General features: G+C 32.5%; 5 protein-coding genes and 2 non-coding genes across 8 annotated transcripts; 5 read left to right on the forward strand and 2 right to left on the reverse strand.

The window, feature by feature from the left end:
• The first annotated feature begins 2,128 nt into the window (after positions 1-2,128).
• On the forward strand, positions 2,129-2,836 carry LOC108324774 (uncharacterized). The gene has a single exon (XM_017557704.1). It carries the CDS (start codon positions 2,129-2,131, stop codon positions 2,834-2,836), a length of 708 nt encoding a protein of 235 aa, XP_017413193.1.
• Positions 2,837-7,399: 4,563 nt separating this feature from the next.
• LOC108326015 (polyubiquitin) lies at positions 7,400-9,230 on the forward strand. The gene is made up of 2 exons (XM_017559233.2): positions 7,400-7,558; positions 7,925-9,230. Exon 2 carries the CDS (start codon positions 7,925-7,927, stop codon positions 9,068-9,070), a length of 1,146 nt encoding a protein of 381 aa, XP_017414722.2. The 5' UTR covers positions 7,400-7,558; the 3' UTR covers positions 9,071-9,230.
• Positions 9,231-11,471: 2,241 nt separating this feature from the next.
• Positions 11,472-13,755, reverse strand: LOC108325329 (uncharacterized). Of its 2 annotated transcripts, XM_052874334.1 has the most exons (5): positions 13,590-13,755; positions 13,356-13,473; positions 12,886-12,988; positions 11,849-11,940; positions 11,676-11,724 (listed from the first exon to the last, which is right to left on the reverse strand). In XM_052874334.1, the coding sequence occupies exons 1-4, from the start codon at positions 13,603-13,605 to the stop codon at positions 11,851-11,853; spliced, it is 327 nt and encodes a 108-aa protein (XP_052730294.1). In that variant the 5' UTR covers positions 13,606-13,755; the 3' UTR covers positions 11,676-11,724; positions 11,849-11,850. The 2 variants fall into 2 exon arrangements, with proteins under 2 accessions (XP_017413876.1, XP_052730294.1); XM_017558387.2 differs by lacking the exon at positions 12,886-12,988 and having other exon boundaries at positions 11,472-11,724; positions 13,590-13,746.
• A 1,055-nt stretch (positions 13,756-14,810) lies between these two features.
• Positions 14,811-16,531, reverse strand: LOC108324951 (probable xyloglucan endotransglucosylase/hydrolase protein 8). Its single transcript, XM_017557908.2, has 4 exons — positions 16,103-16,531; positions 15,866-15,966; positions 15,444-15,646; positions 14,811-15,334 (listed from the first exon to the last, which is right to left on the reverse strand). Exons 1-4 carry the CDS (start codon positions 16,296-16,298, stop codon positions 14,932-14,934), a joined length of 903 nt encoding a protein of 300 aa, XP_017413397.1. The 5' UTR covers positions 16,299-16,531; the 3' UTR covers positions 14,811-14,931.
• Positions 16,532-17,578: 1,047 nt separating this feature from the next.
• Positions 17,579-17,658, forward strand: TRNAL-UAG (transfer RNA leucine (anticodon UAG)). The gene has a single exon. It is a non-coding gene; the product is annotated as a tRNA-Leu (tRNA).
• A 395-nt stretch (positions 17,659-18,053) lies between these two features.
• TRNAL-UAG (transfer RNA leucine (anticodon UAG)) lies at positions 18,054-18,133 on the forward strand. Its single transcript has one exon. It is a non-coding gene; the product is annotated as a tRNA-Leu (tRNA).
• Positions 18,134-20,212: 2,079 nt separating this feature from the next.
• On the forward strand, positions 20,213-21,559 carry LOC108325373 (thiamine thiazole synthase 2, chloroplastic). The gene is made up of 2 exons (XM_017558438.2): positions 20,213-21,201; positions 21,305-21,559. Exons 1-2 carry the CDS (start codon positions 20,299-20,301, stop codon positions 21,467-21,469), a joined length of 1,068 nt encoding a protein of 355 aa, XP_017413927.1. The 5' UTR covers positions 20,213-20,298; the 3' UTR covers positions 21,470-21,559.
• Positions 21,560-25,653: the final 4,094 nt, after the last annotated feature.

The raw sequence follows: 25,653 nt of genomic DNA on the forward strand, positions 1-25,653 counted from the left end.
ATAAAATAAATTTTGTAATTTATTATTTAATTTTACTTGTAAGTTAATTGAATTCGATTATATTTTGGATAAAATCAACATGTCTTTACTTAAAAAAAATTAGAATTTAACTGGATTGAATTATAAAATAAATATAAAGATTGATTAAATATAAGATAATGTTATTTAACGCTCATAATGAAATATAGAGATTGATTAAATATTTTTTATTTTGTTTATATTTTATTTTAATTTATAAGATTTTTCATTTTAAAAAAGAAGTTTTTATGTCATGTTACAGGACCTCATTTAAAAAATATATGTCATTTATATATTTATCCGGACTTAGTAATAAAAGGTCAATCGTGAAAAACGAATTTAAAAAAATCAATTGTGCTTGAATTAAAAATTTTAATATTGTATATCTTAAATACGTTCATATATCTGGAAAAGCTAAAGTATCAATTGGCCGTGTTTTATTACAATTACTTGCCACATAGCATGACACTGATTTGATACGTTGATAAAAACTGAAATGAATTAAAAAATATTAAGAAAAAAGTAAAAAATAAAACAAAAAAACTACCAACTGGTGATATGTTTCAGTTGATATAAATTTAACGGAAATGACATAATTAATTTTTTTTAATAAAAATTGATACTTAATTAAAAATAATAATAATAAACGACCACATTGAATAATTTTTAAAAAAAAAACAGTATTTTAGCCCATTCAAAAATTATAAAGTAGTTGAATAGTTACAAAATGTTACTATAAGTTTATCTAGGTATCATCCAATGCATCCTTTCATTAAGTGTATTAATATTATTGACAATACAAAAGTGAACGAATGATGCAATTATGAGATATATCCACTTAGTCTACCAATCATTCCCATGAACATCGGGACAAGTTTATACGATACATACCTAAGCAAATTGATTTGTCATCCCTATTTTCAATTAATAATTTAACGAAAATATTAATTATGAGAAAAAAATCGTTAAACAATACGTGGCTTGCTAGTAGATATATTAAGTAGTATTTGAATTTATTCCCAGTAATTTATTCGATTAAAACGCCAATTTTTGTACTGAATTTAAATTTCATTGAATTAGCATAATTGTTTTACTTGAAATAACGAGTTGAAGATCCCATCAATTATTGAAATCTTTAGTGTAAATTGGAAAAATAGCTTGTAAAATGGTAGTTATATTAGTACATAAATCTTACATAACCCAAAGTGAAAGGCAAAACTCGAATTCCCTTCCAAAGCCATTCAAGACAATAATAACCTATGCTTAAGGTTATTTTACCCGTGGTAAACAAAAATTAAAAATTTCAAGAAAATATTATTTATTAAGTGAAAATTCTATTATAGTAATCATATTTTTTCTCTTAATTAACATTTATATGTAGGTCAATTCTATTAAAATAAAGGACAATAGTACTTTGATATCAATTTTTTTATTTTACTTTCATTTGAAACTGTCCCTCATTGTTTTTTTTATTTTATTTTCTTCAGAAATACAAAAGATTATCTTTTATGATTTTTTATTTCCATAAAGAATTGTCAAAGTTACTAGTGCCAAATAACTTCTTTTTTTTAAAATAAAATGTTTGACACGTTCAACTTTTTCACATAGAAAAACGTCTTATGGATAAAAATTTCAATATAACTTTATAATTACGTTTTTGTTAAATAACAGTATTTATTAGAAGATAATAAATATTCAACCAGTATCTATTTTGGGATACATTTTGAATGTGGGAACCGAAATTATTTTAGGAAAGAGGAAGTAATTAGTTAGGAAAAAAATATTTTGAAATTATTTATGACACTTTTATTTTCACTCTTCTGTTAAGAAAAAGTGTGTTAATGTAACTAGTGTCAACAACATACATGGTCCAATTAGTTATAACTTGTCCCTCCAGAATTTGTTTGTTTTGAGAAGTTTAGAAGTTTTCAGAAACCAAAGCACAAGAATGATGGTTCTGAAAATTAAATCTGTGGAAAATGACAACAAGATCATGATGCTTATGTTGAACATTTGTTAGATACAGTTACAGATTAACCGTCTTAAACTTTCCTAGTAAGTAGAGGGAGTTTCTCAAATTGCACTCATTTCTCAACAATAGCCTTTATAAATGGATGACGACGTGTCGCTGTTGCCACCGAGATTGAGGTGGAGAACACGGTGGAAAGAGAAGAAAACGGTGGATGAGTCGGCGGAACCGTCAGAACAGACGAAACGTACGGCGGTGGACTCGCCAGCGGAGTGGTCGACAATCGTGCTGGAAGTGAAAGTTCCTACGAGAAAAGAACGTGTTCCGATAGAAATGCACGTCAACGACACCGTTCTGAAGCTGAAGGAGAAGGTTCTTGAACAGAAAGAGATGTGCGCCGTTGCAGTGGAGAGAGTAGTGCTGCAATGGCATGCAGAACACGTGGAATTGCTGGACGAACAGTTGTGGAAGGATTTCATAGATTTCGATCAACGTGAGATCGACGTGTACTTGAAGCCTCCGCCGCGACCGCCGCGGACGGTGAAGTTGAAGCTGTTGGTGGTGCCGGTGAACTCGAAAGAGAAGGTGGAGATGGATGTGAGGGCTGAGGACAGAGTGTCGGTGTTGAGGGAGTGGATGGAGCAGGCGGCGCACCGGATGATTAGGTTTCGTCTTCCCACTATCGGTCGTTATGTTTTCATTCACAATGAAAGAACGATGGACGAAAAAATGTCGTTTCGATGGCACCATGTTTTGCACGGTGACACCATTCGCATCCTCGATGAAAAATCAGAACACCCACCATACGTGATGCAAGATCAGAACGACGTCGCTCAAGATCGACCATGACCGCTAGTGTGTTGCCAACTTATTTGGCGGGAATGTTAGTGTTTGTTACATAGAAAATTAGAATTGTACAGCTTAACTGAACTTCGAAATTTCATACGCATGCACCCACCTTTTCAGCCATTCTATCCAATGTGAAGCCATCCTATTCTCACCAAAATATTTTTCTTAACATTTTTCAGAATCATGAAAAAGAAAAAGAATACGTATAATAAAATGAATGTTGGATCAATAGGTTATGGTATAATAGTCGTTTTAGAGCAAGGAACATGATGATGAAATTAGGTTATTGGTTTTCAGCATCAAGGATTAATGTGGTGTTCAGGTATAGCATGCAGTTGAAAACAGTTCGAAGCTTCCAGATCGACTGAATCTAGTACACTCCAACCAAACACATGGTAATTCCCTCTTTCAAATGCTTTATCGTATTCAATATAAAACGCTATTTTAAATTTGTTATTAGACATTCTTTAGGGAGCAAATACTAGACATCTTATTAAGAACATTTCATATTGACATCTTACTGATTTTCAAATACTTCACGACTTTAATTTTACTTAAAAAAATTGGCTAAGAAATATTTGTAATGTTTCAAAGACAAAAAAAAAAAAGCATCGGATTAGTTATAAAATTATAAAACTATTTTCGTGACATATATATGCATAAAACTAAAAACTCTAAGATTTTTAACCCACTCTCTGGTTAATGCTTGTATAGAAAGTATCACAATGCTTCATAAATACAAATTAACTAAAAAACATATCATTTACTCAGATATTCTTCGTGAACTTATATTAAACACCAGCGTTTTATCACATATTTCGCCTTCTTTTTACTCCATATATGATTAATTTTTTCTAATGAAAAGAAATTGATCGCTGACCATATCATATGTATTCATATGACTGCAATACAGTTTAAAAACATGTTTATTAATGAGAAGATAGTGAACAACAAGTAATCATACTCTTTGTTTTAATTTCAACATAAAAATAAAACTGACACGACAAATGATCGTATCAGAGTTTGATTTTTATTAACATAATTAAGAGACAGTTGCTCCTTTCACCACCATCTCCATACATCACCTCATACTTATTTTGTCCTTATTCTAAAACATATGTCAACATCATTTACATATTTTATATTTTGTTATTTAAAAAAAAAAAGAAATCTTCAACGGACGTAGTCACATCCGTTTTAATAAAAAAATTTTAAATATTTTGATTATTATTTAAATAATAATACATAAATTAAATTAATAATTATTATTTTTTAAAATAAAATAAAATTAATTTATAAATAATTAAGTAATAATTTTAAAAAAATTACATAATATTTATATATTAATTTAAAATATAATAAATTAAAAAACTAAAAACTAAAAAAATAAAAATTACAACGGATGTCGATGTGACACATCCGTTTTAATAAATGTTTTAAAAATATTTTGATTATTATTTAAATAATAATATATAAATTAAATTAATAATAATTATTTTATTAAATAAAATAAAATTAATTTATAAATAATTAAGTAATAATTTTAAAAAAATTAAATAATATTTATATATTAATTTAAAATATAATAAATTAGGAAAAAAAAACTGAAACATGTCGCCACATCCACATCCGTTTTAATAAAATTTTTAAAAATATTTTAATTATTATTTAAATAATAATATATAAATTAAATTAATAATAATTATTTTATTAAATTAAATTAATTTATAAATAATTATTTAATAATTTTAAAAAAATTAAATAATATTTATATATTAATTTAAAATACAGTAAATTAAAATACTAAAAACTAAAAAAGATTAAAAAAAAACTCAATGGATGTGACAATCTGTTGAAGAATTTTTTCTTTTGACATCCGTCTAAGAAAAGAGCTAGAGTGTAGAATATTTTAAAATATAAAAAATAATTTTGGAATTTAAAAAAAATGTAGTGGTGAAAGAATGTGGTGTGATGTAGGGAGTAACCTCTAATTAAGATTACGTTATATTTCACTCGTGTTAAGCCCGTCTTCGTTGAGTTCTGTAAGAAGATTGGGCCTTGGCCCATTTTCTTTGCTTTTCCTTTCTTTGTTTTCTTCTTTATACGTATTGTTTTCTTAATTCTTCTCTCATTTTCTCATACTTTCCCCTCCATCCTTTTGTGTTAATTTTCTATCATACTGATTGATGATATATATATATATATATATATATATATATATATATATAATTATATATATATATATATATATATATATATATATATATATATATATATAATTATATATATATATATATATATATATAATTACATTCATCAATGAATTATGTACTATGTTTTTTGGAAAACTTTATATATCTTAAATAATATTATGTGTTATGTTTACAGGGAGATAGGGTGTTTCACAAAAACCCATTTTGTTAGCGCATACAAAACACCTTTTATTTATTTAAAAAATAGCATATCATATTTTCTAAAAATAGGCATTTAATTTATTCATCGCCCATCTTTTATCTTAGAATGATTTCTTAAACATATTTCAACTTTAATAGTCACTCATATATCAATTTTTAAAAACAACTCTCAAAAGTTTATTTTTAATTTATAATAATGAATTCATGCTCACGCATTTATGCATACGAATAGAATTTAATAACTACGATGATACGAATATTATATTGGATACCTAAAGTAACAAATAAGTTTCTCAAACATGTTTAATATTAATCATATATACACATATATATGCGATAAAATAAAATCCTAAAAAAAATTATTGGAACATGTTTCAATGATTTTTTTATCATTTACATATGTATTGATTAATAGTTTACTCATGCATCACTTCAATTTTGTGTTCTTAAATATCCACTAATATAACATGTTGTAAGTTCACTAATTTGATAAATTTTCTCTTATTTTGATTTACTGACAGTTCTTTTCCTGCAGTCTGACATTAAATTAGATTAAGTGATTAGTTGAACTAGCTTAATGGTTGTTTTGATAAACCGACAAGATAACTCATATAGCGTGTTAGTCAAGTTAGGCGAGCTAGCCAAATTGGTCAGGATGGTTGAGGTAGATGAGTTGCTTAAATAGCTTATATATGCGGTTGACCAACTTAGCCCGGATGAGCAAGATGGATTGGATAGACTGGTTGGGTTGGCTTGATGGCGGGGTTGGTTTAATGGTCGTGCATACGGGCTAACGTGATGACAATTTGGTGTGATGGTTGGGGTCGGTCGGACTGGCCAAATTGCCTGAGATGGCCTGACAAGTCAGGCTGCCTTGATGGTTGTGTAGAAGGCTAACATGATGTCTTGGTTAACAGAGCTGATTAGGCTAACTAGGTTGATCAGGATGGACAAAAGGGACTGAGTAAATAAATGATCTGCTTGAATGATATGACCAGGTGACCAAGATAAGTTGGAAAAATTAACTAGTCATGCTAGACAAACTATTTTAATAATCGTGTTGACTAATTAATAGAATGATCAATCAAATATATTAGATTAATTAAGCTATCGATCAAACTTGATTCGTTTTATCATCTTTACTTATAAAAAAATGTACATATACATGAATAATTATTTCATAATAAAAGGAATATATATATATATATATATATATATATATATATATATATATATATATATATATATATATATATATATATATATATATATATATATATATATATATATATATATATATATATATATATATATATATATATATATATATATATATATATATATATATATATATATGAGAAAAATAATTATTTGATATGCATACATTAATAAAACAAAAATATTATATATGGTATATATATATAACTATTAATTTTTGGTTTTTTATTTTATAGTATTTTTCTTTTATAACGTACATCCTATTAATTATGAAAAATGCAAAACGAGAATATTAGTGTAAACAATATAACTACACAAATATATAAAAATATTACTAACATCAACGACTGGGTAATCTGACAACATGTCCACTGCAGATCAGATGGTGGAGCTTATTTTTATGGATATTAGATTAGATGATAATGATGTCCATCGCTCGTAAGTTTTCTTTACTCTGTCATTATTGTTTTTTCAATTAAGCTATCTCATACCCTTATTTTATCGGTGAATTCGTCGCCTTTAAGTTTCATAATTTGTTTAAATAGTTAAAGCGTAGATAACTACAGGACATTTCGTGATTAGAAAAATAAACGAAGCTTTTCAATCATTCATTCCTTATTCGCCCATTAAAAAATCCAACATGACAGCTTTCCAATAGAATTCTTAATCATGTAAAACAGCAGCCGACCGTTCGTGTAATGGATAGAAGGGCCCATTCTTAATCATGACCGCTCCACTTGCAATGCTTACGGCCCAAATTATGAAGTGGGGCCCAATTCGATAACGCCGTTGTAACAGATTAAGCCGACGTAGGCGCATCTGACTCCGTCAACATTACCAAACCGCCAACCACCCCACAAATTTCAATCCTCTATTTCCAAGAAAGGACTCCCCGAAAACGCATCAGACACCACATATCACCCGTGTCATAAGCACCAAATAGAGACATTGGACACGCGTCATAATATGATTGGAGAGGATTCCACCCCTTTAGCTATAAAAAGGCCCACACCCCCCGTTTCTCTTCACAGTGCATTTCAAAACAAACTAGCTCATTCTCTTTGCGCAGTTCCCTACCTCTCCCCTCAAGGTTCGTTTTTGTTATCCATTAGTTCCGTGAACTATCGTGTTTTCGATTAGCTTGTTGTGTTCAAGATAGGGTTTGTACAGTTTCATCCATCTTTTCTTTCCCTTTTACAATAGCGTCTTGAAATTTTTTTTGTAGTCCTTTATAAATTATTTTTTTTGAAGAAATTGTTCAGATCCGTTAACAGTTTTTTATTTCAAAGAAAATTTTCAGATCCATTAACAACCGCCTTGTGTGGTTTATCCCCTGACCAAAGATTTTGTTTTTTTCCATGAAATTCATCAGATCTGTTCTTGAGATTTACTTGATTCAGTCGGATAGCTGTTCAATTACATCATTGTGATTCGTTTGTGGTTTTTTACTCCGCAGATGCAGATCTTCGTTAAGACCCTTACCGGAAAGACCATCACTCTCGAGGTCGAGAGCTCCGATACTATTGACAACGTGAAGGCCAAGATCCAGGATAAGGAAGGAATTCCCCCTGACCAGCAACGTCTCATCTTCGCTGGAAAACAGCTCGAGGATGGCCGCACCCTCGCCGACTACAACATCCAGAAGGAATCAACCCTTCACCTAGTTCTCCGTCTCCGCGGTGGCATGCAGATCTTCGTTAAGACCCTTACCGGAAAGACCATCACTCTCGAGGTCGAGAGCTCCGATACTATTGACAACGTGAAGGCCAAGATCCAGGACAAGGAAGGAATTCCCCCTGACCAGCAACGTCTCATCTTCGCTGGAAAGCAGCTCGAGGATGGACGCACCCTCGCCGACTACAACATCCAGAAGGAATCAACCCTTCACCTAGTTCTCCGTCTCCGCGGTGGCATGCAGATCTTTGTCAAGACTCTCACCGGAAAGACCATCACCCTTGAGGTGGAGAGCTCTGACACCATCGACAACGTAAAGGCTAAGATCCAGGACAAGGAGGGAATTCCCCCGGACCAGCAGAGGTTGATCTTCGCTGGAAAACAGCTCGAGGATGGCCGCACCCTCGCCGACTACAACATCCAGAAGGAATCAACCCTTCACCTAGTTCTCCGTCTCCGCGGTGGCATGCAGATCTTTGTCAAGACTCTCACCGGAAAGACCATCACCCTCGAGGTTGAGAGCTCTGACACCATCGACAATGTGAAGGCTAAGATCCAGGACAAGGAGGGAATTCCCCCGGACCAGCAGAGGTTGATCTTCGCCGGAAAACAGCTGGAGGATGGCCGCACCCTCGCCGACTACAACATCCAGAAGGAATCAACCCTTCACCTTGTTCTCCGTCTCCGCGGTGGCATGCAGATCTTTGTGAAGACTCTCACCGGCAAGACCATCACCCTCGAGGTTGAGAGCTCTGACACCATCGACAACGTCAAGGCTAAGATCCAGGACAAGGAGGGAATTCCCCCGGACCAGCAGAGGTTGATCTTCGCCGGAAAACAGCTGGAGGATGGAAGGACCCTTGCTGATTACAACATTCAGAAGGAATCCACCCTTCACCTTGTTCTGCGTCTTCGTGGGGGCTTTTAGACTGTGCTGACCTCTGTTTTTTACTGCTTTCAAGACATCTTCAAAATCGGACTGTGGATTGGGTCTTTATTGACCCTTAAATAAATTTGGTTTGTGTTGGACTGTATTGTCCCTTTGTTATAATGAAACTTTAGATATATAATATGCATTATGTTATTAATTTATGTTGCCTAATGGAATGATTTACTTTTGTTATTAATAACTAATTATGCTATTGGTTTATGTTGCCTCATGGAATGATTAACTGTTGTTGTGAAATGTTTACTCGCGTAAGTGGACGGATCCTATGCCTGTTTTGAAGCTGAGTTTGTCACAGCCCAATGTCTAAGGTCGTATTTATGATCTGATTTTTAAACCTCTGAAGTTAGTGTCACATTCTTCATTCCATACTTTGTTCATCAACATGAATGGCTAACTTCTTGGTCATTTTAGATAATAACCTCAAGATTGATGCTAGGCGTCCTCTCGTTTTGTGCTTCTTTATTTCGGAAAATACTTAGGTCAGTTTGCAGTATCATGTGATTGTCACCAAACAAACATATAAACCCTCGTATGTATTCGTATTTGTCTTTTGAGATACTAACTATAGGATTGGACCTATACCCAACACACTCAATTGTTAACAATAAATGTTCAGTTATTGTATAGTTTGTTGAACTTTGCTAAGATCACTTGCAGTTCATTTCAGAACTTCAACTCAACTACTTTACAATTTTATCTTTAAAAGGTGTACAAGTAGGTCAAAGAGAAAAAGAAATACACCCTGAACTCCTATATCTTTTTAAAAAGTGTATAAGTAAGTCAAAGAAAAAAAGAAGTAAAATTTATCTGAACTCCAATATGCAATAAAAATCTTTTATTGCACCAAAATAATGTAGTTATTGCCCCCTTTTTATCTAGTTGCATTCTTACAAATAAAAGATAATTTTCCATAAGCCATTTCTTAGAATGTCGAGTTTCACCAAAAAATTATTTTATAAAACAATTATTTTGACAAAGTTCACTAAGATCTTTTTTATGAACTCAAATAAAGTTTCTAAAAGTTGTACGGAACACCCGTTAAATTGATTACACTTCGAAATTACATATATTCATTATTATCAAGACACAATATATTTGTTGATATGAAAAAAAAAAAAGAAAAAACCCTCCATAGCATTTTTTTGCACCTCACTCTTTTCTTCTATAGACGATCTTTCTCCACAAGTTCTTGCAGCTCACCCATGCATTCAATAACTAATGTATAACATGAATACTTTAAAGTATGTCTGCATGAAGAATTTGAGGAGTTTTTGTTTGTCATCTTTGAATCAGAGCTATACAATGTCTTAGAAAAATAGGAATTGTCAACTAATTTCTTGATTATTTTTTATTTTTTTTATAAATTACTCCACTTAAAAACATCATAGCTACAAAACCATCAATTGATTTTTTTTTCAAAAAAAAAAACGCAACCTGGGATCAGAGAGTTTAATTGATAAAGAATCCTGGGATCCTTGTCTATTCATAAGAGTCTTCCTTTACATCGCAAAAAAAAAAATCTTGTGTCAATTATTTTAGCATATATAAAAAATAAATGATGAGTGCCACAATCCTTGCACGAACACTATTATCTTAAATTTTGTGCAAGCTTTAGAAATATAATAGCGTATAGCATCGCCGATAGTTTTAAACCATGCTCAGAACTTGATCTATTCACATGTTATGAAGAAATGCACAATGAATTCTTGAGCAGGGAAAAACTACATTTTCAGGTATAACAGTACTCGGATAAAAAATGTTTTGAAAAAATAAATCCGTGAAGGTAACGATAATATTTTCATACCTATACATTATATTTTACCTGTCTAGCTTAAGAATATTAAGGTAGGTTGTACAGACTTGAGTGTCAAACGTGTACGCTTGCTAGTAGCTACACTATACATACGAGTATTTCTACCGATATCCAATAAATTTTGACTATTCATTTTGGGAAATATTTTTTCCAATGTGTCTCGAAATATAGAAACTATCTTGAAAATTTCATTCCGAAATGAATGAGACATCCCAAGAAATTTATTCAGTATATGAAGAAATTTATTACCCAGCCCCTTTCTTTTGGCATTGTATTCAGTAATAAATTTACAGGTAGCTAGCTAGTTACTTCCAATTCCAATTTTGGACCACTTTGCCTAACCTTCCAGTGAAATTTCGTATAAGGTTGCATCTAATACGCAAACTTCAGGCAATACTTTATAATCTAATTCTTTCATATATATTATCTATCCTTCTGGGACAGGAAAACATGCGTGTAGTTATTGGGAACGCCATTAAGCTTAATCAGTGTTGGAATGAGGATTTCGGCATGTTATCATAGTATCTCATCTTAGTATAGCAGGAGTTTAGCACCATTTGGTTTATGTTTTGGATAAATAACATACATTCACTAAGTACATTACAGAGGTCAGATACAGAAGAAAAAACTCACTGTATTTGTTTTTTACAGTTTTTAGTTGCATTGACAATGCAATCAACAAACAATCAGAAAGAAAGATAATCCTATTATGCACCTAAAAGAAGATGCGGGAAGCAGTGCAGTACTAGCATTCACTACACATTGCTCTGTTTGTAAAACTTGGTGTCAAGAACTTGCTTGCCACACATCGCACAGACTCCTGCCATACAAAAAACATCAACAATTGAGTCATGCACTTTCATATTTAAGGCACGCTGTACCGAAAGGGAAAAAATAAAATGCAAGGTAGCAAGTGCAAAAACATCTCAACATGGGAATATCACCTTTAGAGTAAGCACAGGTGTGGCAGTACTTGGCATCCTGATGCACTTGCTGCTTGCATATGATGCACTTGGTATTTCCGTAAGGGGTCCATCTGCAAGAAATTAATTTAAGAATAAGTGCAGTCTTCACAGATTATTAATGATTGAAACATGCATGGTGGAACAACTATCAAGGTCACAAAAGGAGAAAAAAGAGCATGTGAAGGTATAATAGAATATTAAATAAAAATTTAAAGATGGTATCAAGAACCATCGACAAGCACAAGATTTGCATATACAGATTTACGAAAAGGCAATGCTCCTCACTCAAGCATACTTGCTCGTTTACTTTGGATGGAACTGGCTTTATACCAAAACGTAAGTCATTCTAGACTCCAAACAAGGAAAGCTTTTGGACAGCTATTAAGCCATGAAAAACAAGAACCATACTTATAATCATTATCAATTGATATGAAGTTCACATTTAAAAAATAGTACTTATAGTGTAGAGCATCATTTACAAGTCCAATACTAAGCTTGCACACATGATAACACCGATTCAGAATATATAGCAGTTTTGGAGCTTGAGACAGCTATATTAAAAATATTTCCCAATAGCCTCATAAATCAAAATACAAATATACAGTTTTAACTTTTAAATATATGAATATCATATGACTAAAAACATGAAGTCCGAAACAAAACTAAATTGTAGGGAGTAGCTATAAGATCGAAAGTAATCAGGGTTGAAGGTGAAGTATGAAAGGATGGCACACAAAAAAGGTATGAAATAGAATGAATTGTAATAACACAGATGTAATTGTGTTCAAAATTCGTTAATTACAGAATCACGTCCGAGGGATAGTGAGAAAGTGATTAACTTTGTTACTAAAAATACTTGTTCAAAATAGCCGACTAGTTCCCTATGACTAACTACCGCCTGATAGAATTAGGTTTCTTTCTCGACTCATACAATACAACCATTAGTACAAATCTACACGTAAATATGCATTGCCTAAAAGAAAATGAAAAAGGAATAATTAGGGTTTAGAACTTGCTTGCCACACGTCGCACAGACAATTGTGCAGGAAATCTTGGCACCAATACCTCCATGTAAGGTCGCAAATATGCGTGGTCTCCCATTGCGATGTATACAATTTACTAACACAAAAAATTAAAATCCTCACATTCAAGGGTAAATCTCATCCTACAAGGTCAACCCATCAAATTCCTTAGAAGATTGCTCCCCCAAAAAGGAAGTGCTATGCAACACAAATGAAATATAGTAGCATAAATACAATTGAGACTCAGATGACAATACAGGATAGCATCAAAAAAATTCCTCATTCATCAAACAAATTTATTACATTAAGCAGGAGTCAAGTAAGTTATATTAACATGTTATCAGCTAACGAACGAATATACTAGGCAGAAAGCTAAGTCATGGTTCTTATGCCCAGTTCTAAAATTAATAAAAAGAAAAAAGATGAAACACTAACAAAATGAAATATTAAAGATTATCGAATACCTATTCTTTTTGGAGAGAAGCTTATTCTCGTTGATCTTGCGGCCACCACCCTCCGTAGTGTTGCTGGCCCCTTCTTTCCACTTGTCTGGTACTATTACCTTCGTTAATTTCTTCTCACCTGCAATCCAAATTCCAATTCAAATTCAAATTCGATTGAAACTTCAAAACAATTAAAAATTTGACAGAGAGATGGAGAAGGAAAAGTAGGTGTCGAAGAACCGGAGATAAACTTACACTTCTCACAGACCATAGTTGTCGTTAATGTCTAATTGGATTCAGAATTTTGAGATTCGATAATCAAAGTTGGGATTGCTCACAACAACAAAACCCTATGCCCCTTTTCTCTCAGTTTTTCCAAAGACTTGCTCCCCCTAATACACTTCTGGAAAGATTCCAACTTTTTCAACCGTATTTGACAAAATTACCCTTTTTCTAAAAAATAACTCAAATCCAATTAAAAATCTTAAGTTTCGTTATATATGAGTAAGACCTTATATAATTTAATTATGAATATGAGAAAAAAAATAGAATTATAAATATGACAGCAATTATATAAAAATATATAATAACAATTTTTGTTATCTAATCATTTTTCATTTTTTTTATGTTCAAAATTTTTAACAATTTTTAATAAGGAAAATTGACGCAAACTCTACTGCTTTAAAGATCAAACCAATTTAGTTTGAATTTTATATTAAATTAAAACTAAACTTAGCTAAGTTATATTTATTTTTTAATGTTTGGTTCAAATAAATTTTGTATAAAAGATCGAATTAAATTAAGCCACAAACAAGTTGTGGATTATGTTTAAAAATATATTTCTTTTATGGTACCAGTATTAAATAATTGCACACATTTAATAAGAATTCTTTCTGTTTTCATCACTAATAGGATGTGAAAACACAAGCTCTTATTGAATATATATGTAAAAAATGTTTATATTCACAATACATATTAAAAGTTATCGATTATCACTGATAACTTTTAAAATATTTTAAGATAATTTTTTATTTATCAATTTGCTTAAGTTATAAGCATTAGTCAGTAAAATCTTTATTTATTTTTTCTTAAAATTAAACTCTTAAAGTCAACTGTTTTCATAAAGTTATTAATGGAATACGAGTATTAAAAATAAATCAATAATAAAAATGAACCAATTTAAATATAAATAAGATGTTATATGTTTAACTATTTATAGTATTATTAACTTAATATTTATCCTGAAGAAAAAACACCAATGAATAAAAAATAATATCAAATAAAAAGTTACCATGATAACTAAATAAACAAATAAGTTTGTACAGAAATTTTTAACATGTAAATTTACCAGTACAGTTTAATATTCAAGTGTGTTTATTTCTCATCACTGTTTGTTAATGGGTAGAGATTTTTGTGGTTTAATAGCAGTAGACGCATTTCACCGACACTTGAAAAGGAAGGAAGAATGAAAAAATGTTTGAACATAAAATTGGCAACTTTAAAAGCTTACAAATAAAAGCTGCACATGAATTATTCCAGTGGTAACTAAAAAAATAAAGAGGCAGAAAATAGAGAATTAAAAGAATAAGGGTATATATTAATCCCATGGACTCAATGAACACTCCTCTGGTGCAGTTGGATAACGTTGAGAATCGTTGCAGTAGTCATAGATGACAAGGTTCCTCTGAACCCAAGCATAATCCATTTTCTGATCACCAGAGAGGTGCCAAGCATCATACTGATCCCACCAATTCTTTGTTGTGGTTGAGACACATGCAGGGTATGGATCTTCCCATTGGCAACCATCCACACTGAAGTCCTTGTAAGATGACACAAATGGAGCTAATTTCCAGTTTGTCTTCTCAAGCCCACCTCGTGTGGCCCATTCATCTGCATTCCATATGCTTGAGAATAAGTACATGGGTTTCTCATTAGGGAAGAAATTGTTTGCTTCCCCATTGTTCTTGAACACCCTCACAGGAACTCTATCCACAAAAAACCTGATCACAATCAATTGCATCTTTCACTCAACAATATTTAAATTCAGTAAAAAAATCCATATATTATTGGTTTTTAGTTACGTTTGAAACATTATAAGATTGAACTTACACTATCTGATGGTTGTTCCAGAGGACGGAATAGGTGTGGTAGTCCTCAGTTGGATCAAACCATAGCATATGCCTCATCTCACGCCCACCAGTCCCATTCTTGTACACGTTTGTCTGAATCAAATAAGGCTCCCCAGTTCTGTTTCCCAGAAACTCAAAATCAAGCTCATCTCTTTCTGGCCCTGCACCGTTTTCTGAGCACATCTGCACCAATTCCCCACTCGTGAATAACACTTGGATAGAGTATTGATATTATTCTCTGGTCACAGAATTGATGTTTTGATTCAATAATTTGTATAATGAAGATCTTTTTCAAAGATTAATACAAGTTACTCAGATGATACTTTAGTTAGTTCTAATCAGTGAACAATTGTAAAAACAACTTGGCCGCTAACTTTTGTCTATAATGCCTTGTACACTTACATAATATGCTGTCACAACACCGGCAGAGTCACCTGCGACCAGCTTCAGCTTCATACTGAACCACCCAAATCTGTAGCGCTGTTTTGTTTGAAATCCACATCCTGTCAAACATTGAATGCTTGAGAAACAGCTCAAATATCAAATTTGATGCTAACAGTTCGAATTCTCCTCATCAAATCATAGTATATACAATGCAGGTTGAACAGAGTGCACATTTCAAGGTCATGCATTTGGTACCTGTATCTTTGTCTAGGGAGAGATACCAGATCTGTCCATCTTTAGAGGTAGTAAAATGGTCCTCAGACCACATTATGCTGAAATTATCCTCGAAAGATCCCTTGGACACAGCTGCTTCTGATGAATGAAAATGAGCAACAACGATTGCTGCAAGGAAAATTATCATGGACACTGAAAAACAGGTCCTTGAATCCATTCTGAGTGAGAAGAGAATACGGACAATCAGAAGAGAGGGTTTCCCAGTTAGATCTCAAAACCCGAGAAGGGGCACTTCATTCAATGACTGTGACTTTTAAAATGGTTTTGGCACTTCCAGTTGTAACATCATATGCTGTTGTTCTTCCCTGCTTAGATTTATGCTGAGATTTCTTGGTTTGTTTAATTATATCGCATGTGCCAATGTCCAATTGTACAAATTTGCCCTTTTTGAATAACAAGATGCCCAGTGTCTTAGATATCTTAACATAAAAATTATAAAGAATTAGTAAGTAGGTATATAATTTGATAGAAATTATGAAAAAGTGTAGTAAACATTAGAATGAAATATATATATATATATTCATTGTCGAGTGAGAAAATAAAATATTGTGAGTGCATTAGTAAAGTGTAAAAGGAATTTGAGAAAGAATTGAGGAGGCAGGGGCATATTGGTGAAAAAGAAATAGAAATGTGGGAGTGGGACCTTAGCCAGGCTGCATTTGCAAATTGCAATGTTAGTCTGTGTTGGAGGTAGCTAGCTGTAGAATAATAAAACTCAGTGGGGCCAGGCATTGCATGTAACAACATCTTTCTCAATAATGGAAACAGCCACAACACCGCCACTACCCTTTCCATTCATTTATTATATTTTTACTTTAAACTTTACTTTACGTATTCATGGTCAAATGTAAATCCTTCATCCTTTTTTCTTTGCAACTATTAGCTTCAATAAATCATTTGATGTGTTTAGTTTATATATTTTTAATCTTTATAATATACTTATAGGCCATTTTTTAATTTTTTTCCCACGATTATTTCACTTTTTAATCCTTTTTTCCCTCATTTTCACAAACTGAACAAAATGTGAGTTTAATATCTCATCACATTAACACAGTTCCATGTTTAGACCAACACCATTATTATAGTTTCCAAGTATCAGAACATCTCTTTATTTTATTTTGATAAGAACATATACATTAGTATTGCCAGACAAATATCAAGAGCTATAATTTTTGTTTCTTTATAAGCAGGCGCAATATTATATATATATATTATATATATATATATATATATATATATATATAATTAAATTATTTAATTGTAAATTTGAGAATAGGAATTGAATACAAATAGTATTTCTTAGTCATTAAATTATTTAATTCACTTCAAAAATATTCCAAAAATTAACAATGACGTATATATATGATCATATTTAAAGAATTTTCTTGATAGAAATCTAGGTTTAGGTTTAAAATAACATGAATTTTAACATCAAAAGACAGTTTGGCCGAGTGGTCTAAGGCGCCAGATTTAGGCTCTGGTCCGAAAGGGCGTGGGTTCAAATCCCACAGCTGTCAAATTTATTCCTTCACCCCCTGATTTCCCCATGCACCCCCATTTCATTTATTGCAACTTGGTTTTGATAGACTTAGGTAGGGAAAGTTATATTATTTTGGAAAATGACTCAAAAAATTGTTATCTTGTCTATACCTATTATATATATATATATATATATGTTTAATTTCTCTTTTTCTTTTATCATATTACATGACTTACAAATGTATTACTTTTTCTTTAAATATATATTAGCTTTAAATTGTGTTTACATTGATGTTTGTTTGTGTATTTATTAAAAGAAATTTAGAAATTGTAGAACAAATAAAAAATATTTTCAAGTTTATAATTAAGTTTTGAATAAAATTAACGTTAAAAATAATTTGTGTTTAAAAAGTCAATATGTTTAAATAAATAAGACAGTTTGGCCGAGTGGTCTAAGGCGCCAGATTTAGGCTCTGGTCCGAAAGGGCGTGGGTTCAAATCCCACAGCTGTCAATTTTTTTTTTCTTTTTTCTATATATATATATATATATTTTTAATTTCTCTTTTTCTTTTATCATATACTTATTTAATATGTATTCTTAAACTCGTATAATCAATATGTAGAATGACTCATCTAATATTTCTTGCTATACTCATTTCATCGATATACAGACAAACTCGTTTAATGTATATTACTACACCTGTGTAATATGTTTTGTTATACTCATTTACTTAATGTATAAACAGACTCGTATAATGTGTATTTCAAAATTAATCTAATAAGTGAATAATCAAACTTATCTAACATATGTGAAAATATTTGTCTAATATATATTGCTAGAATCCTCTAACCAATATATGAATGAATTGTGTAATGTGTATTGTTGGACTCGTTTAATCAATATATCAAACAACTTATCTAATTATTTTTTGATGTAATATACATTATATGTATATTGTTAAACGTGTCTAATCAGTACAACTCATTGGTTGAAGTAGAAAATTTCGTCTCAACAATTTCTGATATTCAAATAAATGATAAAGGAGTCAAAATCATTAGAAAAAGAATAAAGACTCTAAAATGCAGAGTTTTGAGGAGGCTGTGCATTCTAAATAATGAAAGTAATTAACTGAAAACTTTATTTATTTATACTTTTAACTTTTATTATTAAAATAATTTATTCTCAATATTTAAAACAATTCATTATATAAAAAAAAATACTATTTTCTATTATAATAAATTAAAATATATTTTTTTATAAACTAACACTTTAGAGAGGGAGAAAATTCATCTTTCAATTTCACATATCAAGATTTTTTTTTCTCATGTTTTAAAACATATTTTATACCCTATTTTCCTTAACACGCTGAGAAGCATTTTCCTCAATCATTTCAAATAATCTTAAAGTTATCTTTACTTATGTATATCTTGTTGATAGTTTCCATTTTTAATATACCTTTTAAGTCACTAAATTTAAATTGAATGTCAATACTTTTTTAAAAATAGATCTACAGTGCTATATCATAATTAAAAAATTTCTGCTAAAATTTAATGTATATATATTCAAATGAATTTACTTATGATAATTTATTGTAATTGATAACATTTAAAGATACCTGTTATGAGTTTGATGATATAAAATAAATTGTCATGAGGCACATACTAAAGTATTTTCTTTTAAAAATGAGTACTTTCATTACTAATGCAGAACAACAAAGTATCTTTTTAGTCATTAAGTTTAATGTTGGTAGACCCCATACGTTGCATAACTTTAGCTTGTCTAATGGATATTTTACAAGTGTCTCTTCAGGACAATGGGCAGCTACCACTTAATTTTGATTTCGTTTTCTTTCATCGTTCTCACTATTGTTTTTTTCTTCTTCAGGTTATCAGGTTTATTTATTTTTTTATCATTTTTTTTCTCCTTTTAGATTTTATTCTGGATTCGCTGATGCTTTATGGTCTAATTTCAAGTATTTATTCTACCTTCTTATATTACTATTGATTTTACTTTTTGAAATTGCTAACTAATATATTATTCTAACTTCATCTATTTACTAGTTAGCTCGAGTGATAAGAAACATAAAAAGAAACCCATTTGTTAAAAAATTGACAATGAAGGAACAAACGCTAAAAGGCATTTGTTAAGCAAAATGTTAAAATAAAATAATAATATACTTTATATTGTGATAATAAAATTGTTAAAATATCATGATTCTTTTAGAAAAAAATCAAAGGCATATATGGGGCAGAGGAAGTCCATGAGTGGGAGGAGGAAACGCTTTGGGAAATGGTGAAGCAACATGGATTAGTGGCATATAAGTTTAATAAATTGTGAATGAATGAAATTAAAAATAACTTAAATGATTTATAAAGAGAAGACAAGTGATGCAACTGGTTGGTAATGATAAACCATGGATTTTAGTGCTGAAGTCACTTTACATGAAAATATCCCGAACGGAACCTCCTGCGCCTTTCAAATTCTATCTCCTTCCATTAAAAAGCATATAGTTTCTAGATTTTTGAATCAGATATTTCAGCCATGGCCAACCCCATCACTCTTCGTTTTCTTTATAAAGGCCCACTCCACTGCACGGACAAATATCAAGTCTTCAACTTTTCTTCTGTTCTTCTCAGTGTCTCTCACTTCCATTAAGACACTATCCATCTAATTCTCATGGCAGCCATGGCAACCACAACCCTAACTTCAAATCCCAAACTCTCATTCTTCGACCACAAGCCCACCTCCTTCCATGGAAAGCCCGTTTCTCAGTCCCGTCTCACACCCACAAAATGCTCCACCAAACAACCCGCAATCTCCATGTCCCTAACTACACCCCCTTACGACTTCCAATCTTTTAAGTTCCAACCCATCAAAGAATCCATCGTCGCACGCGAAATGACGCGCCGATACATGACCGACATGATAACCTACGCCGACACCGACGTCGTGGTCGTGGGGGCGGGCTCCGCGGGTCTCTCCTGCGCGTACGAGCTGAGCAAGAACCCGGCCGTGCAAGTCGCGATAATCGAGCAGTCAGTGAGCCCCGGCGGCGGCGCATGGCTCGGCGGGCAGCTCTTCTCCGCCATGGTGGTGCGCAAGCCCGCCCACCTCTTTCTGGACGAGCTCGGCGTGGCCTACGACGAGCAGGAGGACTACGTGGTGATCAAGCACGCGGCGCTGTTCACCTCCACCATCATGAGCAAGCTCCTGGCACGGCCCAACGTGAAGCTCTTCAACGCCGTGGCGGCGGAGGACTTGATCGTGAAAGAAGGGAGGGTTGCCGGAGTGGTGACGAACTGGGCTCTGGTTTCGATGAACCACGATACGCAGTCCTGCATGGACCCCAATGTGATGGAGGCTAAGGTTGTGGTGAGCTCTTGCGGGCATGATGGACCCTTTGGGGCAACTGGGGTTAAGAGATTGAAGAGTATTGGAATGATTGATAGCGTACCTGGAATGAAGGCCCTGGATATGAACACTGCCGAGGATGCTATTGTGAGGCTGACCAGGGAGATTGTGCCTGGCATGATTGTGACTGGTATGGAAGTTGCAGAAATTGATGGTGCCCCAAGAATGGTATGTTAGCCTTATAACTTTGTTTCTATACTTAACAAAAGCTTTTTATAAGATTATGGTTTTGGATACAGTGGTGAGAATTTTTGTGTGATATTTGGTACAGGGTCCTACCTTTGGGGCAATGATGATATCAGGTCAAAAAGCAGCTCACTTGGCGTTGAAGGCTTTGGGGAGGAACAATGCAATTGATGGAACTTGTGGAGTTGGAAGGGAAGAACCTGAACTTATTTTTGCTTCTGCCGATACTGAGGAAATTGTCGATGCTTAAACTTTATCATTACACCTTTTTCTGATTCACCTGGAACTTTTTAATTCTGAAATAAATAAAGAAAAAAAATGTGAATCATGAAGGATAAAAGACACTATCGGTTATGTCTTTCTTCTTGTGGATTGACAAATTGTCACCACCTGTCATGTAATTAAGCAACTAAACATAAAATCATCAGATAATCAACAAATAGGTTAAATTATTGTGCTTGGTTTTATTAAATCAAAATTAATTATTTAATTCGATAAAAACAACATTTCCAATTTTTTATGCAATTTTTTTATAATTACTATATAATTTGCTAATATACTTTACTTATTCAAGCATGAAATCTTATTATTAAAATAAAGTTAAGTTGTTATGAGCAAAATAATTATTTCTTAAAAGATATGTCAAAGAAAAATAATATGTAATACCACAAACATTGTTAATAAAAAAATATTCCAAAAATGGAGATTGATGTTTTAGTGCATTAAAAACAACTTTTTCTCGTCGTTTAAATTGGGTTGTTCTGGTCACTTTTACTCTTTTACTTATGTATTTCTTGCCTTGGTGGCATATTACCTTGCTTTTTTTTAATCTCTTTCTTTAGTTGAATTGCCTCTTTTTGTTTTATCAAATTTATGCTAAAATAAATCGTGCTAATAAATTGTGCTAAAGACAAGGAAAATGGTGGCAAATTCACAAAATTTATAAAAAGGTTATAATTTTGTCTATTAAATTTTTCTTTTACAATCAAGTTGATTAATCAACTAAAAAACTTTTTCATATGAAATTTAAATTAAATTATTAACATATTTTATCTCTTTTAAGTATTTAAATCAATTTTATATAAAATAGATAATAATTATAATAACAGAACAAGTTCTTTTTAATTTATTAATTGATAGATAAACTCAAGACAACTATATTTTGAAAATGGATAATATTGTTTTATTTAAAAAGAATTTAGACTTAATTGAATCATGAAATAAATATAAAAATTGAAATAAACACTTAATAATGACGCATACATTTTAATTGACATTATGATAGGAGTGTCACGTGATATGTGACATCCCAAAATATATTATCCACATCATATAAGTTAGGAGTCAACATTCCCAATAAAGAGATCAGTTAGAGTATGACTTGCAATTAAATACGAAATTACAGTCATCCAAAGCAAAAATACAGAGTTTTCAAACTTAAAGAGCTTAAAGTATTTAATATCCAAAGGTTTAAAATATCTAAATTCTAAGTAGATTGTGCAGCAGCATCATTCTCCTCCCGCTCTTGCTCCAGAGGTATTTCCTCAACAACATCTGCCCCCATCCAAGAGGATGATCATCGCAAGGAAAAACATACACAAGCAGCACACAACACAGAAGCAAGGGTGAGCTAGATAAACAGGCAATAATCATACTGTTCAATCAATTAATAATCATCATGCTTAGTACATATAAAACAGTTAATACATAACACTTTAAACCGTGACTCAAACACTCACGCGACTCATCCGGATTAGTATAACTGTCGAACTATTGGTCGTCTTTGCACTTGTGTAGTTCAGCTGGCACTCCCCAACACTATGCAAGGTAAATCCCCCAATCTGTCTATGTCTAAACTCTAAGACTATAGACGAGGACCTCCCTCTACTCTCACCACTTACACTGCTTTCCTCTATCTGAGTATGAACAGTGCTTCGAGTGTAGGGATAGACATACCAGTTCAAAGCTCCATACAGTTATACAGAACAACATCATTACCCCACACATCACTTTCATCCATTTCACCCTGAGATGTCCAATTCATACTCAAATTCATCCTTTAAATTTGCCGTCATATCATCACAGTAATTTAACATATCACATGCATTTACATACTTTCACATAAATCACATTACAGTACACATTCCAAACATTTTGCACACTTAATCCAACCCAGTACAAGAGCAAATGAAACTTAGAACCGAACACTATTTGCCGAGCACAATTTGGCTGGACACTATTTGGCCGAACGCTATTAGAGGAACATCATTTGGCCGAAGACCATTTACTGCACTATTAGGTCGAACACTATTTTGGACGAACACAAAGAGACCGAACGCTATCAACCGTGCACTGTGAGGTCGAACAATATTTGAACGAACGCTATTAGAGGAATACCATTTGGCCGAACACGATTAAACCGAATGCTATTAATATGAACGCTCGCTACTTCGCAGGGACACTCGCTAACTGAGAACAAGCAATATCAGGACCGAACGCTCGCTGCTACCTAGGGACGCTCGCTGCCTGAGAACCAACAACATCAAGACCGAATACTATGTGGACGAACGTGTATAGACTAAATACCACGAGACTGAATACTATTAGGTAAATACCGTTTGGACGAACGTACATAGATCAATTACTACGAGAGCAAACAGGTAAACACTTTTTGGACGAACGTATATAGATCAAATATTACGAGACCAATTACTGTTTGGACGAACGTATATGGTTCAAATACTACGAGATCGAATAGATAAACACTGTTTGGACGAACGCATATAGATCTAAAACTACGAGACCAATTACTGTTTGGACGAACGTACAATCACTAATTTACTAAGATCGAACGCTCAAAACTGAAACCTAAGAAGACCAATTTTAATCAAGATTGACTGAACGTGCAGGATATATTGGCCGACCACTAATTGGTCGAGCCTTTTGGACGAGCGCGCGTTTCTGCAGAATGCAGAATCACACCAGATTTCCAGAGACCCATCTTTCACCCTCTTTTTCCCAGATTTTCATCAAAGAAAAGAATATCACAGATCTCAGACACAGCTTAATATTTCTACAATTTATAGAAACAGATCTAGCTCCCCTTACACAATACGTATATCACTCACTGTCCATTTTAACTATTTCCCAAAGTCCTTATTTGGTAACTACTTGTCTAATTTTCATCCAATTAGAGATCTTACTTTCCCCCCCCGGTGTTCAGATGTCTGAACGCATCATACTCACCTTCGACGCTAGCACATATGACTAGTCACAACGTACTGGACCAGGCCAGGGCTGCTCTATGATCAGGGATGTGCCAACTCAGGTTTTTAAGTCCCCTCTATCCTATCAACAAGGAAAGGCTTTTAACAAGTTATGATTTAATTATTTAAGTTATTAAAACTGTCCTACAGTGTTCTAGACATCAAATACCCAATTATATACATATTACCCTTCCCCTCACAGTACCTTAATGTACATCTATTTAATACCCATATACATGCTATTACAGAACCCTTACTCCAGACCTTCCACCAAGATCAATTTCAGCCAACAAACTCATTCAAAACATATTAAATTCATCACATCACAACATGCACAATTTCACAGTCTCCGTTATAACACCAAATACAATAAGAGTCATGAAACAGTTTCACAAGAGCACACCAGTTCAACATTTATATGCATATAATTTTTATAAAATAAATTCATACAAAAATAATTAGCTCCCCTTACCTTGAGGTTGAGCAGTACAGCCAACTAGAGTGCCCTAACAGCGCCTTCACAGAGAAAACCTAAATAGTGCCCCACAACCACCTAAATGGTGATGAAAACAGCTCTTAGAGCTATAATAGACAGAGAATCAAAGTGAGCTCTATGCAACCAGTAAGGTTGTATGCCTTAAGGTCAAGAAGAGGGGAGAATTTGACTTACCCGTCCAAATGAAAATCTAATCGGATAGAAAGGAAGCTCTCAGCTCCGTGAGCGAAAGAACGCCACCTAACGAGAAATGCAACGGTGCAAATAAGTGTAAGGGTAGAGAGAAGGCAGAGAAGGAAGAAGAAAGCTGAGTTTAGAGAGAAAGGGAAACTGGAATTTGGTTCAGAGTTGGAAAAATGAAAGAACCCCTTATAAGGTCATGATGTCTTTGGCCCTTTGGGTCTGGCTACCCAGAATATAAGGCCCAATGGCCCATACAGTTTTCGAGGACCTTACATGATACCCAAACTTGATTCATACATAAAATTAAAATAAATAAATAAATACTATATATATATATATATATATATGATATGTACAAAGACAATATTAAAATTATGAAAAAAAGTTAGTTTGACACAACTTAAAAAAAACATTTATTTTGACACAATTTTTAATAATATAATATAATTATGATTTTAAATTAAAAAAATAATATAATTATAATCAAAA

This window comes from Vigna angularis, chromosome 3, assembly GCF_016808095.1.
Source record: "Vigna angularis cultivar LongXiaoDou No.4 chromosome 3, ASM1680809v1, whole genome shotgun sequence".
NCBI lineage: Eukaryota > Viridiplantae > Streptophyta > Magnoliopsida > Fabales > Fabaceae > Vigna > Vigna angularis.